Raw genomic sequence first — 16,407 nt, 5'->3', positions numbered from 1 at the left:
CAGCCCATGATCCAAAACGTTGCTATTCAAAATAACACAATAAAATGCTTTTAAACTTTTTTTCAGAATTATCCGTATTATGTGTTTTATCAATGATTTTTTTAAACGCTGATCCCACTTTTCAACAGTCCCAGTGTACACATGTCATTTACAGCACCATCACAGACACCTGAACCCCCCCTCCAGCTCTCCATCATATAAAATGCCAAATTGCAATTTTCAAAGTGTCAATCTATGGCTTGGTTTGCAACTGTAGTATGATTATGTCCTGTTGGCTGGATTGTAATTTTATTGGGAGAACTGGGATGTGTGATTATTTCCATCCGAACATCCTGCTTCCTCCAAAAAATATGTCAAACCGCTTAAGCGAGACAACATCAGTTTCCCCTCTGATTGTGAGCACTACATCAAAGCTTTGGAGGCTTTGCTTATTCAAATACTGACACTGTGTGGGTGACTGCTTGCTCAACTGTGTACTTCAAGTTATTCCACAATGATTAATTTAAGACAGCACCCACACTGTTGGAGCACCCAACCTCCTTTTAAGACTCAACGTCTCTCCTCTACAAGCACCATTCTTGTCACAATGTTATCAATTAAGACAATGTTTGTGACTGTTAACTATTTATCACACAACACAGTTTGCAAACATCCTAAAAATGTAGCTATCCCAACATATTAGCCATTCTGAAAGTTACTAAAGCCTTGATCACAGTAATTTTTTTGTTTTATTTCCTAGATTTATGTGTTATCATCAGTGTCAACGGTTTTAGTAAAGTCCAAGGTTCAAGATCAATGCTTTTAGCTGTTTTGCCTGATCACAAGCAGCAGCAAGGGTTAAAAGGAGCACAGTCTCTGCTGTTAAAAGATGAGATCATATCACCCCGATAAAGCATTTTAACACTGTTGACTAACCGACTTTTCCCTGATACTGCAAAGGCATATTCAGTACATTTAGACTGGAACATCATATAAGATAAGAGAGTATTTTATTTGGGAATTCTTTATGAGACAGACCTTGGCCTAATGTCTCTAAGCAAAGACGTTTTAAGACTGTGCTCTTACTGCGGAGGCTATCAGAGTTCAGTATGCAGTACACCTTACATTTCACCTCATTAATCAGGCAAGGTTATTCTAAGTTTGAATTTAAAGTATGGTTTAAGTTGGAATAACATGTCTCAGCAAATGAGGTTGTGCAGAGGCTGTGAAAACATTTGAAAAACATTTTAACCTATAGAATAATAAAGTATATTTAAATGTTAATGCTCATACATTTTTCATACACATTACAATTTCGATAAAAGTGGACCTCTAAAACTTTGATGTATTGATAAATGTTTCAGATTTAGAAATGTGGCAGTTTTGTTTTCCAGAGAGGCTCTGAGAAATAATTGTACACAAAATGCAAATATACAGTATGTTATTTATAGTGTTGTTCATGCTGGTAAAGAAACATCAAATGACTGCATCTTCCCTCAGCACAGATTTGAGTGATCACTAGTTCATTTCATCACATTAAAATTGGGTTGCAAGCAAATAATAAATGTGGTTAATAATACATTGGTAGTGAGCAGCGAAGATCATGTGTGCTCACGAGTCAAAAGGCTCATATCCCACACATGGCAAGTCATTTTGATACATCGATTGCATGTGCAATATATCTTCAAAGTGCCTCAACTATGCATCTTTTTGACAGACATTGATTATCTCGTACGGTTAACACACGTTTCCCTTTGCACTCACTTGAAGTGTTTATGATTGCCATACAAGAAGAAGTGCAAGAACTGCCCTTAGCACTTAACCTCATCTCGACTTCAGCACTCTGCAATATCTGCAACAGTTTTTAATTAAATATGAAGAAAAATGGGAAAACAGCCCTTGAAGGGATGCAAGTGTCCACACTTTAATTTGTTAATAGAGCGGTACATCATTAGTGTAATGATTGCATCGAACCATAAGACACAAGCCTGTATACACTAATAATGACATCCACTCGACATGACACATGAAGAACATTACTGTAAGCGTGAATCCATAATGCTAATAGTTCTTGAGCGTATGAAAGGAGTCAGACTTCAGGCATTTGTGAATACCCCCATTCTCACGGTAGTCTAGACATTCTCACAAGTTTCCTTAGCATTGCCATGTTTGTGAACGTGATTGTGCACTTCTATTGGTAAAGGCTTCCTTATTTAATCATGCTGCTCTAAATAGTAAGATCGTAGTGTTCTTGCTATATATGTTATACTATTTTTACATGTAGGACAAAGACATATTTTATTGGTTAAGGGGAAATATTTAAGAAAACGCCTTTCTGTGAGGCTGTATAGCAATGCTTTTAGCTTAATGCTAAAATACATATGTTGATTAGATTAGATAAGATTGGATTCAACTTTATGGCAGGTACTGGGACAACGTAATGCAGTTAGCATCCAACCAGAAGTGCAAGAGTAGCAGTAAAGTGCAGTGTAAAGTATAGGTATAATATAAGTAGCCTATAGACATTTGACAGATGTCAAAATATATATACAGTTTGGACAACATTAATGGGTATAAATACTATAAGCAGTATTGAATTGGATACACTCGTTGAATATAAGTTCTGACCTGATGATTGTGCTACATGAACAGTTAAGGGAACACCAAAGTTATAATTCATCTGGAGTACAGCTTGAAGATGTGATGTAATTCATATTTTCCAATATATCTTTCAAAACAAAATAAAAAATACCTAATGGTGGCACTAAAGGAAAAGTCAAGGAATCCCTAAAGTCTGTTTATTCCAAAAACCAGAGAGACTTGTGGACTGACTCAAAACGACCAATCAGCATCACCATCTAAAAAACAGACGAGTTACATATTTAAGGCAATAGGAACCTAACTATATACACCTCCATAAATTAAACTATATACATTAGCAGGAAAAGCAGATGTACTTCTGCATGTCAATTTGCTAGACAAAAAAGACTGCAGTTGTGAAATAACAAAAAAAAGTCCAGATCCGACCATGAAGAAACATATCACTCTTGTAATGACACATTGTACAATAACTTGTTCCACAACAGCACAGGTGGATACACAACAGTATACAGCACTCCAAGAAAAACTTCTTTCAGACACCCTCATTTGGGGTTTAACCATAAGTCATCCAGCTGAGATTCCTACAGGGAGAGAAGCCCATTATCACTGTGCTCAGACAAATGTAACATATGGACTACCTGATGGTGATGGAGTTGGGCTGAAAGTCTGAATACATTTCACCGGTGTCTGGAGAATTGTGGGAGTGAGTGTGAGTCTGTGTGTCTGTATGCACTGGTAGCTACAGAAAAGCCATAATTGTTTTATGAGAGTAATAGTTTATATATACCTAAAGCAGTCATGCTATATTGATTCATAATGGGTGGTCTACATCAATAAACGATGTTTACCACATGATCGATAGAGTGATGTTTATCGTATGAGATTTTGTAATGGACATAAATGTAGCCATTATATCAAACAGACTTTCTATTCGTAAACACACACGTACCGAACACACACACACAAGTGCATGCTTAGTCACTCAAACAGGAGCAGGTGATAATAGGGCTATTCTTTATGCCAGGTCATGAATAATTCAAAATCCATGTGCTCAAACAGATTCTTGAGTTGACAGAATAATGTGACGGATTCTGAAACTGCTATTGGTTGAGAAATATCACAAAGGTTTTCGAGATCTAGCAGGGGATAACTGATCTGATGTGTGAGCTAGTAAGGGCTAACTGAATGCAATATCAAGATTTTTCATAAAATCCAAAGGGATTTATGAATGTTTATATATGTTAATACATGTTGTCCTTCCCCAGCTATTCAATATTTTGTACTTACTGTATAGCCATATGATAGTCATTTGGCTTGGACTATAGGAAAATAATGCATTGTTTCTAACGTACAATTTTAAAATCACGCTACAGACCACATGATGTCATTTATGTTGTGTTTATTTATTCGTTTTGAATGAATGTCAAACCATTGCAAGGAATACATAGTTCACATTCACATTGTACACCATTCCACAGTATATTCGACCTCTTAGCCATGCCATTACTTTACTCATTCATCTCTAACTACATGGAACCATGTTTTGTCATGAAGTTCATTTTTCCTCCAGGTTGCTAAATCACCTAACGTGCAGGGTGCCATTTGGACTCTTGAATCATCTTTGCAGGGGAGAGTGATGGCAGCTTTCCTGAAGCTTGGCAATTGGCCTCCCCATGAGTCAGTGGAGAGACACTTATTGTCTTTTCAGTGTTCAATAAGGCTTTGCATGAATTTCTTCAACCTCTTAGCTTAGTCAGCCAAAAGCTCCCTAAACGCCAAAGTCTTCATTATGGCCGTGGAAAGAGTGGCTGGCTTGAGGTCACCCCTGATGTTCCACTGACTGCCTCGGGAAGACTCAAATTAGAAAGCTGCTGCAGTCACCGGCCACGGCAACCAACTGTGCTGAATGACTCCAATCTCCTTTATAAGTTTGGCAACAGATTAACAGTGTTGTAAACGCTGCTTGGGACAGGACGTCAGGGATATAAACAAGTTCCTTCAGATTCTCACAATGTGGTGGCTGATACTCTCAGTTCTGGAGCATTCTTTGGAGAGGCTGGCTTACAAACACTTCAGACTGAAACTTCCTGGAAATAAATAAACAAAGAGGCTCTTCATGCAGCATCTGCTCAGATGGAACGCGTTCAGTCAAGGCCTAAAAAAAAGACGGCCAGGCTAATGAGAGTTAACTGTGCATAGCAGAATGTTTAGAACAGCTGACCAACCCTCCATAAAAAAGGGGGAAAGGAATGTGGAAAAACAATAAGTTATATCTGCACTGACCAATTGAATGTCTCCTTTTTCCATATGCAAAGCAATCGAAAAAATGCAAATTAACTGAGCTCCAACATTTGTATTTGGGAATGTTTGCACGTTCCTTTATTATTTAATTGATTAAATTCTTAATCTGATGCTTTATTGTGCATCTGTTGAAAAGACCCAACAAGACCCTCCCTCCATCTTCAATTGGAGGTTGATTAGCAGGCGATTCAGATGACTCTAACTCTGTATCAAAGTCCATTATAGTCCCATTCTACCAATGTATTTACGCAAAGGAGGCTATTGCAGAGTCATTGATGCCGCATTGTCAGTGACCAACTACTGAAGCCTGGAGCTTGAATTGGATTTAACTGACTGTTGATTGTTGAATCTCAGCATGTCTCTCAGAAAGTCAGGGTAGAGTTTTTAGAATAAGTAGAAAGGGCTATTAGATTACAGTTAAGAGTTTGTTCATTTAATTAGGAGGTCATCATGAATACATCTTATTCTTACCTTGATTATACTGAAGGCTACACACTTAAGTATTCTCCTGATGTCTAAGAAGAGAAATGGGATGGAAAGAACACAGCAGGTTTGAGCTGCACCTGTAAGGAGATTAAACTTTCCAAAGAGAGCACAAGTTGCCCCATAAGCATTTGTTCTTCCAGCAGCGTGCAGGCGGCACACAGGCAGGCGAGCAGCAGGCTAATACACCACTGAGCAGTGAAGAAATCAAAACAACAGCGGCTGTCACCCATCAGGAGAGAATGGAAAAATTACCAAATACACCAGCGAGCTTCAGGTCCCACTGATACATGCGCGCAGGATTTACCTCATGTTTTTCTCATGCATTCCCCTTTCCCCCCTAAAAAAAGTAAATAAAAGTCCATGAAATATTCCTGTTTTGGTTAGGCTGCAGCAGCAAAGCGAGGCGTTGTCTGTGCACAACTGAGAGGGTCCAGTTCAGGGGGGAAACCCTTTTGACTCGAATTAAGGGGAGGCATACAAGAGAATAAAAAAAAAGGAAGGAGGAGGGCAGGGAAGAAAGTATTGGTGGTGCCAGACGCAGCGGCAGTAAGAAGCGTACGTACGTGCTTTATCTTAGCGGCTGAGTGTGTGACGTGATATTGCAGCCTGCTCCTGGAGCTCTGCAAGCACCAAGCAAAGCGCGTCTATTTCTCTCTCTGTTGTAACTCACTGGCCCCCCAACATCTCACATCCACCCACTACGGATCTTTTTTTTTCACCCCCTTGTTTTTTTTCAGAGGGGGGGTTTGCGCGATTTGCTGGAGAAAACACATTGGAATAGAGACGTGGAGTGTGGCGAATTTATTTATGGTAATACTGTAAGAATTGCCTCTATTATTTGTATCACTCCAAGAATTTATTTCTCTCTGTGTCTCTCTCGGTCTCTCTCTCTCTGCCTCTCTCTCTTTCTCGGTGGCTGTCGTGCGTTGTTGCGCTCCGTTTTGATGGGAAAAACCCAGAAGAAGAAGAAGAAGACGGGGGGGATATGAACGGGCAGACCGGAGTGTAACGCATTTTATTTTCATCCATTGAACCATCTTGTTGCGCCGGACTTAGTGCTGTCGGGAATGGGGAGTACTGATTCACTGGAGGGCTGCAGAATTTATTTATAAAGGATGTGGTCAAGTATGTTGGAAAAATAGCCATAGCTTCCGCAGTGTAAGGTAAGATTTCTATCGTCTTTATTACAATTTGTTAACATTGCATGGAAAAAGATCATTTGTCATGTCATCCCTCAGTTTAAAGTTTAGTCTCCCCATGTTTAATACGTGCCCAGTCTATTCAACATGATGGCTTTGGACCTTTCATCCGCTCACATTAGTCCAGGGTGCTTAACAGCTGATTTTTTAAGAGCTGATCTCTCTCCTGAGAGGCAAAAATCACTTTAAAGCGCCGTGCGTCGAACTGACACTGCATGAGATGCAGCCCGTGTCTCTATATTCAGATGTCCTCTCGAGACCGAATTGCTCATAGAAGCCCGGCAATAAAATCAGCGTCTCTTGACGACCGATCACTCGTCTCCAGAATACTGATTTGTTTTTGTGTTGCGTAGCCTTGGCAATGAATCTTGCGGAATCATATGGATTAATCGCGACTAAAAGCTGATTTCACTAAACACTGCTGCTACAAATCCTTATGTAACTCATATTATCCTAATGTGGTCTGCTGGGCAGGTTTTATCATTTATAAAAAATAAAAAATAAGTTAGAGACACACAATCAGTGCGATATTCGTTGGACTCTCGTATCTATAGCCTACTTCGTGTTTCAACGCCCACACACACACACACACACACACACACACACACACACACACACACACACACACACACACACACACACACACACACACACACACACACACACACACACACACACACACACACACACACACACACACACACACACACACACTTTGAGACACACGCGCACGTTCTGCTGTGACACTGCTCACAGCTGCATTGCCTGTAGGATTAAAGCAATCAGGACATCGCATTGCATTCTCTTCCTACCTCCTTCTCTCCCCCAACAAACGCACTTAAACGCGCACGCAAACACACACAGAGGCACACACCACACATTCACACACACACTGGCTCTTTATCAAATTGCATTGTCAAACATGTCAAGCCTTGAATTTTCGGAGACATGCAGGTCGGACCGAAAGCGCACAGAAGACAAGAAAAGCCATGATGACCAGGCAATCGCAGAAAGATTTTTATTTTCCTTTCTATGCATGTGTGTTCCTCACATTATCTAACTGTCGTGTGAGGAAACAGGCTAAATAACCAAGAAAACAGCTTGATTTGAAAGAGATCTTGGTTACTGCATGCGTAAAAATTAGCAGTTGCATCCCACAGCTCGTGAGTACGGCACTGTGACTTTGGATACCTCTTTCACAGTTTATCTTGTTGATGTCAGATAATTTAAAGAGCTTTATTTGAATATCTCCAGGGATTGTGCCATACCAAATACGACCCAATTAATAACGTCTAAATGACTCACATTATTGCACCCAGCCCCAACAACCCCCCCCCAAAATAAATAAATAACTTAATAAATCACGACCAAAGCAACCACAAGGTGGCAATGTTTGCACAAAGTACAGTAAAGAGGGAGGCAGGATGGAGATGCAAAAGACATGTTGCTGAGGTTAACGTCCCCCCCCCCCCCCTTCCATTTTCATGATAGGGCGTGATAAGAAGTGTGTGAAGCACATCAATGAGACTTGACAGATGATCTCTCAAGTGTGATTGATGTGCTTCACGTCCTCTGGTTCAAACATTCTCTTGTGTGACACTCTCCATCTCTCTTTGCAGGCCAAATGACATAGGATGAAGGCTGTTCGAAACCTGTTGATTTATATATTTTCCACCTATCTTCTGGTTATGTTTGGATTAACTGGTGCCCAAGATTATTGGTGTTCCACTCTGGTCAAGGGGGTCATCTATGGATCATATTCGGTGACTGAAATGTTTCCTAAGAACTACACAAACTGTACATGGACGCTGGAGAACCCAGACCCTACCAAATACAGCATCTACCTGAAGCTATACAAGCGAGACTTGGGCTGCTCTGAATATTCTTTGCTAGCTTATCAGTTTGACCATTACTCGCACGAAAAGATCAACGAGTTGCTGAAAGTCAACGAATCTATAGTGTACCTGTGCGATTCAAAGAATATATATGTATTTTTGCTGTACGACAAGAATTTCGCTCAAATACGGAGAGTTTTCCCATATGATTACAACGGATTGACAACACAGAAGCTGGATGAGGAGGAGAAATCCAATGTGGAGTTTTTGGTCTTGAATAAGGCAAGCCCCAGCCAGTTTGGCTGTCAAGTGCTTTGTACGTGGCTGGAAAACTGCCTGAAGTTAGAGAAAGGGACAGTGGAGACATGTGGGATTGTGTACACAAAATGCACATGTCCTCAGCATTTAGGCGATGGAGAATCAGAGAGCGTGCTCATGCTCAACAACGTGGTTTTACCTTTAAATCCACAAACGGAGGGTTGCTTGTCACCTCAACTAGAAGCTGGGCAGGTCTGCAATCTGAGTGCAGAAGTGAAGCGTCCTCCTAAAGAAGGTGAGTATCCACTCATTTTCCCCTAATGGTGAAATAGATGTAGACTTAATGGACTACTGTATGCATAGACGAGATAGTAATCATGTCAAATGTGCACGTCAATCACTCCCTTCTCTGCCCTTATTGCATGTTTGAAGTGTGATGGCCCATGAAACAAAGAGCACACATAGACCTTTAGACTGCAGTTGGCTCAGAAATGTGTCAACTTCAAAAACAAAGCTGCCAGAGGAGTTGGGTGTAGTAATGACCACAGCAGCACAAATCAAACCACCAACAGGGCGTCTTTTCTTTGGTTGGACTGAGTTCAAAATGCACTATCATTGTTGTGAATTTAAAATGGCTGTTTTTTCTACACATTAGTACAGAGTTAAAATGGCTGCAAATCTAAATACACAATTTTTAATGTGTTATACATTTATGTCAGTTGTCATCTTTACAAAGACCAACAGTTGCCAATATGGACGCATCATTGGTTTTATTGGCTTATGGGACATGGAGCGACGGAGGCAGCAGCATCAGGTTGGATAACATTGCTCATGCAATGCAACATTGATTTTGGTGCTTTATCAAATCTGATATATTTAAATATATTTTGAAATAAAAGAGAAGTGGTATTTTCAGAAGCTGCTCTATTATATAGTGATGCTAATTGTCCAGTGTTGCCATAGCGCAATGCAACGTGTTTATATGTTGGAATTCAGCGATAATTAACATCAAGTCGAGTGCTTAGAGTAAAACAAATAATGTTTTCAGCAGACCAGCTTGCAGATATAATTATGCATACATAAAACCCCTAGACATCCATATGTAGACATCTGAATGAAGATTTAATATTAAATGATAATGTTAAGGTTATAATGATTCTGTTCATTAGTGTCACAGTGTAGCAGGGGGGAGTGTTTTGTAGTTAACATACTGTGTAGGCCTTTGAATTGCAAAGGGAGCCCCTCTCGACACCTAGCTGCTTGCGTATTAACAGATAGCAGAGGAAAAACCCCAGAGGAATATGCTGCATACTTCAGAGGTGAGGTGCATTTCACCGTGAGACTTAAAGGAGGGGCATTCATCACGGCACACTGAACCAAAAATAATGAGTCAACCTTTAGATTTTGGGGAGGAAAAATAATGATAGCAGAAATGTTATGGAGTTATCTCCCTTGTGGCTCTCACCAAAATAACAGTTGCTATAATAGCTCCCTTGAGAACAGGTGGCAGTTTTCGAATCAAGAAGAACATGTGAACATCGATTTTAGGAGTTCAGCCGTTTGGTTGACTCTTCCTGACTGTTACACTACATTTTTAGACAGGTTCTTGAATGACATTCGTACAGGATGTTTTTCTAAAAAATATTTTACTAAGAGGTACAGGTATTTTAAATACTCAAGTTACTCTGCATATTTCTAAATGATTTATGAAGGGGCTTGCCTCCATCAAATCAGATGATAAACTCATTTTCAGAGTACCGTGCACCCACCCTTTCACTATAGCCCTTAAGCAACAATGCATACAGTTTCTAATTCAATCTAGCATTACAACTCACCCTGCAGTTAACAGCATCATAACGTATGACTCAGCTGGGTGTTTTTGATGAATTATTTAATCATTTTATGAATCTCACGTTGAAATGAAATACAACTGACTAGGAAGCATTATGCTTATTTCCATAGATTTGTTTTGCTCCAACATAACATTTGACATTTTTTTTCTATCAGCATGTTAATAACGGCTTAAGAGCACAGCTTATTTTTTTTTCCCTCAGAAGATTTTCCACTAGCTTCTATTTATAGGGCCGGTTGATGGGAGGTTTGAATAAATCCGTTTTCATCTGGATAACGGGGAGATCACCACTGGGTTTAAAAGAGCACTGTGTCTCCCGTGGCATCACAGCGACAGACTGGGTGTTCCTGATGAAGAATAAAGCATTACAAACAGTCGACAAGGGCTCCATTTGATAAAATTGCTTGTCTTTGATCTTCTCAGTTCCTGGTAGAGGACGGCTTCAGAGCACATCAAAGAAAAGCAGGGCTAGAGGTTGTGTACTCCAGCCATGCCACTGAAATGCCCCTTCAGTGTTTTCCTGAGGACAACATAATTTTAAAGGTTAAAGCTCCTAACTATTTGAGATGATTATGCAGACAAAGAAAAGACCTCATTCTTTGATATGTGACATTTTGGAAACCAAAGAGTCACCTACTAGTCACTACTAGGATGACTCATTTATGCAGTCTTATTTTTGTCACATTCACACGTTTCAGGAATATAATTGTAAAAAAGAATCGAAAGGATACAAAACAGATTGAATTTGATGTTTATTCTCTTTTCTTTGTGCTTTGTGTTTGCGTGGTTTTCCTCCCACATCCCACGCATGCAAGTCAAGTGGGCTGCTGTCTAAGATACTGAAGGTGAATGAGAGACAGTCTACGTTAGCTCTCTGATGCCATGCTGATATGACCGGGCTCTTTTTGGCTTTTAATCCAATGAATGATCAGATAAACTCAAGCTAGAGGGAATTGTTTTGTATTTTTTATAAGTAAAAGCTATCAGCTGTCACATATGTAAATGTCCCTGCTGAATTTATACTGAAAAATATATCAAATGCATGAAGAGGCTGCAGATAGCAACTACAACCAGACATATTCGACTTTTAAATTCCTCTTCCCTGTGCAATCCGGTGCAGATGCCTGTGTTTACATGTAAGCTCAAAATCCGCATATTCACAATGCAATTTTCAAATCATCCACAAATTGAACTTGGCTCCAGGAGATAAACAACAAATGACGCATTGTCTTGTTTTGTGGCTCAGCATACTGGAATGTCCTCGGCTGCAGGAAAGTGTCTCAGTTTATTTTAGTTTGGTTGGAAATTGAACGTTTTCAAGGATCAGGGTTGAGGAGTGTCATGGCTTGGGAGGACTCAGCTTTGTTGCATGCCCTCCGAGCTTGGATCTTATTGTAACTAAAATAAAAAAAGCAGTGAAAATATTGACTAAATACATCAAAATCAATACCGTATTTCCAAGAACCACCCAATTAAAACCCAAACTATATTGCAATGTTAAATAACAAATAGAAATGTGTTAAAATGAATGGAAAGTGATTTTAACACACAGTTCTAGTTTTAAGCTTTCGTCGGCATTCATTTCTGTCAACTATCATAACCTTGGATTACACATATTAAACCTGACATTCCAGGAGATGGCGCTCTTCTGGCCATTGCTAATCAATGAATCACTGTTGTTTTTCTCATGCTGTCTTGAAGAATTAAACTATAATAATTTATAGTAAATTGTAGAAGATAGAATGCAATTCAACCAAGCCACTCAGTGGAAATCTAATGTTAATAAACTGGGGCCAGGATGACATCATGGGGGGAGTTTTTTGTTAGTATAAAAAAGTATAAAAAAGTACTTTAATGCATTTCTCATAAATAAATAAATTATCAGTATATCACCATTTTCCAACAGTGTATGTTCTATATGTAGCTAGATACTTAAAGGTGGGGTATGTAATTTATTTCAGAAACACTTTTTGTTATATTCCATGGAATGCTCTTAACATCCAGATAGCAATGAATATATTAAATGCTTTGATAATAAATACATAAAAAAATGTCATCTGTGGAAGCCGTAGTACTGTAAAAAGAACGTCCCGGCTAAAATAACTGGATTGCCTACCTGCCTGTCAGCCTTCCATCTGTGCACAAACTGATCTCGTGCCCTCATTGCTCATGTGCGCATTCATGTGTATTGGAGGAGGGGCTCTGTAAGGAAGTGGCAGATTTTTTCTGGTTGTGTATTTTCAAATTCTAGCGCATTCGAGCTAGTTTCGCCAAAATTACATACCACACCTTTAACTCGGATATTTTGCGTTAAAAAAAGTGAAAGGGAAATTTGAGTCAATTAAAATAAAATAAAACAAATAAAAAATATAAACTATTATAGTCAAGTACACCTTTCTGTTCTCTAATAATGTTGCTCCTTTAAAGTAAAATGTGCAATTATTTTTCACTCAAACCCTATTTAAATTCTATCAGATATTTCAGTTTGTGTAACTACACCCATCTCTGCCCCGACTTTCCATTTCTGTGTTGTCATTGACGTATACTGTAATCGTGGGTAAAGATGATAAATGTGACAGTGGCAGCTAGATGCTTTCTGGAGATAAGGCTTCATAATTAGTTTCAAACCCGATTATGCTACAAAGAACTGGAGCTCATATGCATGCAAAATATTCAAATAAATATTTTATGAGTCCACAAAGTAGGCCTCTAAATTCCTCTAAATTCATTGTTAGTACAAGAAGAAGGTTAGCATTGACTGTGACATCACGGATTTACAGAGTCCCCATATTCAGTTTTCTTCTTGATAGAAACACCAATTGACACATTGGTGTTACTGTATATTCTAAAAATCCTTGCTTTGTTTGACAAGGGGGATTCAAGTCAACCGTTACTGAACGTACAAAGAGGGAAAGGAATTGAACAACTACCAAAGGTTTTCATCAAATCTAACGTATCCACTCAAAGAATAAACGCTGATGCTTATTTGTGCAGTTGCAGATGCTTATTTGATCATTGCGGTATCTGACGGCACAGAGCGTGTGCCATGTGGCAAATGGCAATAGGATTTTATTGGCAAATGAAAGGTGTGTGAAGCGTTCTAATGCACTGTCACCCGCCAAAGTCCTGAGCACTGCAGCGGCTCAGCCTAGCTGCCTCACATAGAGGTCTTTTATTCACTTTGGATCTCAGTCAAGTCACTCAGTAGTCACACTGCATTATGCTCACCCCCATTGTTCAGTACACTTGGAGGCCATTTTAGTTCCAATTCAGTGGAGGAGGGCGCTCAGCTCAACAGCACACAATCTGTTTAATCTTAGACATGCTTTATTTGTCTTTAACTTTAGTAAATAATCCTAAATAGCCCATGTCCCAATTCTCCCTAAAACCCTCTGAGCCTACTGTAAATAATGTTGCCATGAATTTTTAAGAAACAGCATTTTATTGCTGGTGTTGTAGCTCTACCTGTGTTCTTTTTTTCTGTAATAAAATACAGCTGTGTTGAGATGGAAATAGTAAAGAAAGAAATTAAGGTCAACACATGTTGCCTTAAAAAATTGAGGACATTGCAGGGTGGGGAACGTTCAAATTAGTTTCATGCAGCGATCAACTACAAAGCTTTTGGTCGATTCCAGTCAATTTTGAGAAACATATAAAGAAAAATGAGGTCAAACATTCCACTAAAACTTAACTGCCGGATCTCAGAAATGGAAGTGAAGGAAGTCATGGTCAAAAATACATATATAAACTGTGTCTTCAAATGGCCAAAGACACGGTTTCTTGGTGTAAAAATTCATGAGGCTTGGAGGTAACTCCTAAATCATTTAACGCAGTGATACAAAACCACAAAAACTGTTGCAAGTTTAAAATTCTGCTAAAACCACTTACACTGTCACACATGGAGGCAAATGGGCTCTTTGGAAACACAAAAGTCTGTTTTCCAACTATTACGTATTTATGATATGATAAAGTATATGGCCAACCACATGAGGCCTGGCATGGTTTCTTAATTTTGCACAGCAAGTGAAAGGATTAAAAGGTAAAAATCACAAGTGGCAATCTCTAGGAAGTGACATCCATAAATAGATCTGCATAACGTTTTTTTCCGCCTAATGTCATAAATGCCGCCAAAGAGAACAAAAACATTTTTCATTTGAGCAACTTCGAATCAAAATCGATGACAGTTGTGTATCTGCCTCACTGTCAATCAAATAGGATCAATCCACATCACGCTATTGCAGCTGATATAATACTTAGTACGAGACACAACATGTAATTCAGATGAAATCATCTCAGTGTTACAATATGTAGTGAGCCTGCTTAACATGTTTAGGAGAGGTAAAACTGCTGGAGTCTCCATAAGAAAGCTTTTCAAATTTCTCTACTTCTTTTTTACGTTAAAGCTGTGACATTTCAAAAAGTCAAAAGTTGCATTTAAATAGAAATTGCACATATGGTTGTGTAAAATGAGTATGTATTTATGCATGAGGAATAGCTGGTTCTGTTCTTAGGTTGTACAGTACAATATATTGTAGCAATAGACATTGGCTCAAATTGAAAATTATTCTGGGTATGTTGCTCATTCAATTTAGCTTCAGCTTTGATGCTAACAATGTTAACCTGGCAGTGGGGATGGGGGGGTGATTAGCTGTGCATACTGTGGTTCATTTGACATGGATTTGTGCTGCTGTGTTTCAGCAGCATGGCAATTACAAGTCAGAGTGAGACCCACTATATCCACTATACCCAGACTGTGTACTGCAACAGCCACCGAATAATTAAAGGCTTGTGTTGTCACAGCTTTACTGCGGAGAGGGTGTTGTAATGAAATGCAGTACGCCCGGAAGAAAATCTAAAATACTATTTTGAGAAGTGTGGACATGATTCAGGGTTTCTAGGTAGCATAACACAGGAAGATTATTGCTGGCTACATATACTGAAAAATCACTGCATGATAACCTTTTAAGCTTAATATTCCAAAGTTGCTAAAATGCTTACAGTAGCATTGCCTTAAAGCAAAAATAATTACTTTAGTATTCACCTGAATCTAAAAAAGGGAAAATTCCATAACTGTTTTTAGTTTAATTCAGTTAAAGTTGAAAAAAGTAACTCAACAATTCAGAAATAAATGGCTCCTGTGAGTGTTATACCATTAGTTATTATACATTGCGTAAAACATTATTCCAAAAATAACTATATGTAGTAATTATTGTTATTGAATATATACAATAATTGCAGTAAAGGTAAAAAGTGCAATTTGCTTTCTGAACTACAAAGTCAGATTAAATGGATTTAAGTAAAGTACCTTAGACGTCTTCTTAAAGTACTTGATTAATTCATTAATAGCATTATAGCCTTTCAGTTGAAATGAAATATCACAGCAAAGTGCCTTTAAAATACCCAGAAAGGTCCAACCAGTGCATCAACCACAAGTGCACCTCCATCGTTTCTGCTGTGTCATGTTGGTGACAAATCCACCTCTTTAACTCTACTGTTTACAATAAATACAATTGTAGTAAAACCGGCGAAAAGCAGTTGTTGCCCATAATAACGTCATATTACAGTTGACATCGTAATCAGAGTAATGGGTTACGTAATATAGTATCTAATTCTCTGATGTGAAGCAGCCACTCCTCTTCTAAATTGTGGAGCGTCACCAGTAAAATCCTGCTTAAGCAATGAGGAAGTATGCGTGACGGGTTTATCAGCGTGGATACTCCACCTATGTGCATGTTTATGAAGGCAGATTTGTGAGCCAGTATATGTGCGCTGCAACAGCTCCCACAACTATTCAAGAGTTCCTCCTGAACAATGCAGCAGATTCCCCTGTTTAACACTCAATCCTTCAGCTTTTACCATTCAATAAAAAGAACACAAAGCAAAAAACCTTAACTGC

At 38.9% G+C, this 16,407-nt stretch overlaps 1 protein-coding gene across 5 annotated transcripts in view; it reads left to right on the top strand.

Moving 5' to 3' along the window:
- Positions 1 to 5,992: 5,992 nt before the first annotated feature.
- adgrb3 (adhesion G protein-coupled receptor B3) overlaps positions 5,993 to 16,407 on the top strand; it is a 105,560-nt gene continuing 95,145 nt past the window's right edge. For 2 of the 5 annotated variants that reach the window (XM_079689685.1, XM_079689687.1), the window contains exons 1-2: positions 5,994 to 6,530; positions 8,186 to 8,954. In XM_079689685.1, coding sequence (XP_079545811.1) covers positions 8,201 to 8,954 — 754 coding nt within the window. In that variant the 5' untranslated portion in view covers positions 5,994 to 6,530; positions 8,186 to 8,200. Of the gene's footprint in view, positions 6,531 to 8,185; positions 8,955 to 16,407 lie in introns of all 5 variants that reach the window. The other 3 variants (XM_079689684.1, XM_079689683.1, XM_079689686.1) reach the window with 2 other exon arrangements.

The sequence above is a fragment of the Notothenia rossii genome, assembly GCF_949606895.1.
Source record: "Notothenia rossii genome assembly, chromosome: 6".
Lineage (NCBI taxonomy): Eukaryota > Metazoa > Chordata > Actinopteri > Perciformes > Nototheniidae > Notothenia > Notothenia rossii.
This window is presented reverse-complemented; position numbering and strand designations above follow the sequence as displayed.